This window comes from Frankliniella occidentalis, unplaced genomic scaffold, assembly GCF_000697945.3.
Source record: "Frankliniella occidentalis isolate FOCC.00 unplaced genomic scaffold, Focc_3.1 Scaffold865, whole genome shotgun sequence".
Taxonomy (NCBI): Eukaryota; Metazoa; Arthropoda; class Insecta; order Thysanoptera; family Thripidae; genus Frankliniella; species Frankliniella occidentalis.
The window spans coordinates 35,596-37,985 of record NW_026267973.1 but is presented as its reverse complement, the minus strand read 5'-3'; the positions used below and the strand labels follow the sequence as shown (position 1 = coordinate 37,985).

At 51.0% G+C, this 2,390-nt stretch overlaps 1 protein-coding gene across 1 annotated transcript; it reads right to left on the bottom strand.

Annotated features, from left to right (window-relative positions):
* Positions 1-6: 6 nt before the first annotated feature.
* On the bottom strand, positions 7-2,384 carry LOC113209378 (uncharacterized). The gene is made up of 3 exons (XM_052275743.1): positions 2,131-2,384; positions 566-791; positions 7-335 (listed from the first exon to the last, which is right to left on the bottom strand). Exons 1-3 carry the CDS (start codon positions 2,223-2,225, stop codon positions 171-173), a joined length of 486 nt encoding a protein of 161 aa, XP_052131703.1. The 5' UTR covers positions 2,226-2,384; the 3' UTR covers positions 7-170.
* Between the last annotated feature and the right edge of the window lie 6 nt (positions 2,385-2,390).

Genomic DNA, 2,390 nt, shown 5'->3' with positions numbered 1-2,390 from the left:
TTTTATTAAATATAACATTCTTACAACCCTATTGGCAAGTACCCAATTAGTCTCTAGTACTCCTCACTTAAATCAGTCAGTCTGTTTCTGGGAGAGCAAGTATGCCACCAGTCCTAATAACATAAATCACATGAGTTCCATATTTGATCATAAACGATTCCCAGGACGCTTCACCACCACCACCAGACCAGGGCCGGCGGACCGTGTCGCCACTTGTAGATGACGATGGCAGACACTGCCGTCACCACGAGGATGCTCGTGATGGTGTACGTCGGCAAGCTGTCCTTCTTCTCCACAATGACATCGGCCGGCACGATCTCGTCCGTCTCATTGAGCTGTGAGTATAGCAGTAACTTGCATCAAATAAGGAAACTCACTGGTCAAGTGGGGAAAACGGATATCAAAACGATATCAGACCAAAAACAATGTCATAATCTTTTTGATTTCGTTGCCGAATTGATTCTGAGGGGGTGTTGAAATTGCTGTGAGTGACACACTTCTGATATCGTTTCGAGATTGCTTCAATATCGTATTGATATCGTTTCGATTTTTCATGGGGCCTCACCTTGTTCGTAAACTGGTGCAGGAAGCGCACTTCGCTGCAGAGCAGGTCCGCCTGGCGCAGGGCGCGCGCGCTCAGCGCGGACAGCCCGTTGGTGCCGCTGTAGCGCTGGTCCAAGGGGAGGTCCACGGGCCGGCCCTGGAGGCGCAGCCGGACGTACGACACGGACGCGAACAGCACGGACAGGTGGCGGACCGTGCTGGACAGCACCACCAGCGCGTCGTGGAGGCTGCGCCCAACATGCAACCAAGAGAGCCGGTGAGTTTGACCAGTGACGTATTAGGCATCGGCGCGATAATCCCACACTTCGAGAACGGAGACGACGACGAGGTTACGAGGATACAGGGTTGTCGTCCATCACGCCGTCGGTAAAGAGCCTCAGAGGCTCTTTAGCCGTCGGTCCCAAGGAGCCGAGTGGGTTGCCTATGCGCTTGGGGCGATAAAACACCGTAGCTGGTGACTGACTACTCTGGAAACCTAAGTGTGCACATTATGCAGTACCTCCCGAATACCTTCATGTATTCAGGAGGTACCGTCCCCTTGATCATGAATTCAGGAGGATGTGTGCATGCTTATGTTTGCAGGAGCTATAGTGTAGACATGACCAAGTGCCCACAACAGCACATGGCTTTTGCATGCGGCTCTACTTGTGTACATACACTACCTCCTGCATTCGTGAGCATCTACACTTCCTCCTGAATATAGACTGCGTACATGCACACACTTGAGTTTCCACAGTTACTAAAACTTAGTGACGACGACCAACGGGGCTAGTCGCCCACCTTGTATCCTTGTCGTTTTCGTTACTTGGAAGGAAAATATGGAGCAAAAGAGAGCGAGATACGCAAAAGAACACCCGGTTAGGATGTCCACCTGGTGATTTTGGTGGCCGTGCGTGTTCGTGTCATAAAGGAAATATAGTTATCATTTAGGGGGGAGGGGCAGGAGTCGTGCTCAAATTACGTAATTTTCAGCGACTGGGATACTTTTTACGAACATTCGTTTCAAACCAAGATTGTAAATAGACGTGATTGGCCGTCTTTGGGATGGTCCAGAAAGTAGAGTCCGTCATTTGCCGTCATGAAACTGCCAAGTCCAGCCTCTGCGAGCTCTTATGGCGCCTGGTGGGTAGGCAACATCTTGCCTGCAGTGCATGCGTGTACTGAGGGGTGGCCTACTCTGAGTATCGCAGGCGCCGCTCTCCCGTAATTTGCCGAATGAATCGGAGAGAAACGGACGAACTTTTGGCAAGTCATGATATACCCATCCCCTTAGATAGAAAGTAACTTTCTTATGCCGTTTGGAAAGCTTCCACAATCAACCCTAGACTCAAATGAGGCATATGAAAAGAGTACCTCAACTCCCAGTAAACACGTATAACTCACTTGTAGTCATTTGACTGCTCTTGACTGTCCAAGTGAGTCTTTATGCCTAAATTTTGACTGGCTAGTGCAGAAAGAGACTTACTTTGACAGTCAAAAGCAGTCGCAAATGACTATAAGTGAGTGTTTCTTGTTTATTGGGCCCCTTAAACACGGAATTTGAGCACGGCCCCTTTTCTGACTCACCTGTACGTTTCATTTCGGGGACAGATCGTGATCGGCGGTGTGTTCGATTTTGTTTTTCGCTGTCGGTCTCGGTGCCGACGAATGGCGCGAATCATGCTCCGGAAATTGCCGGACAGGCGGATGCCGGCGTCGGATACGTCGTAGAGGCCCACGGCTTCCCCGGAGTCGCCGGCGAATGGCGATCGGGACCGCGACCGGGACTGGAAGGGGGAAGGGGAGCGGGAGGGAGACGGGGTGAAAGGGGCGGGGGAGAAGGAGAA

Bases quoted from the DNA above. Each gene is read 5' to 3' on its own strand.
- LOC113209378 (XM_052275743.1), bottom strand. From the start codon at position 2,225: ATGATTCGCGCCATTCGTCGGCACCGAGACCGACAGCGAAAAACAAAA. The intron at 792-2,130 runs GTGAGTCAGAAA...TGTTGGGCGCAG, and splicing joins CCCCGAAATGAAACGTACAG to CCTCCACGACGCGCTGGTGG. The intron at 336-565 runs GTGAGGCCCCAT...CTATACTCACAG, and splicing joins TGCACCAGTTTACGAACAAG to CTCAATGAGACGGACGAGAT.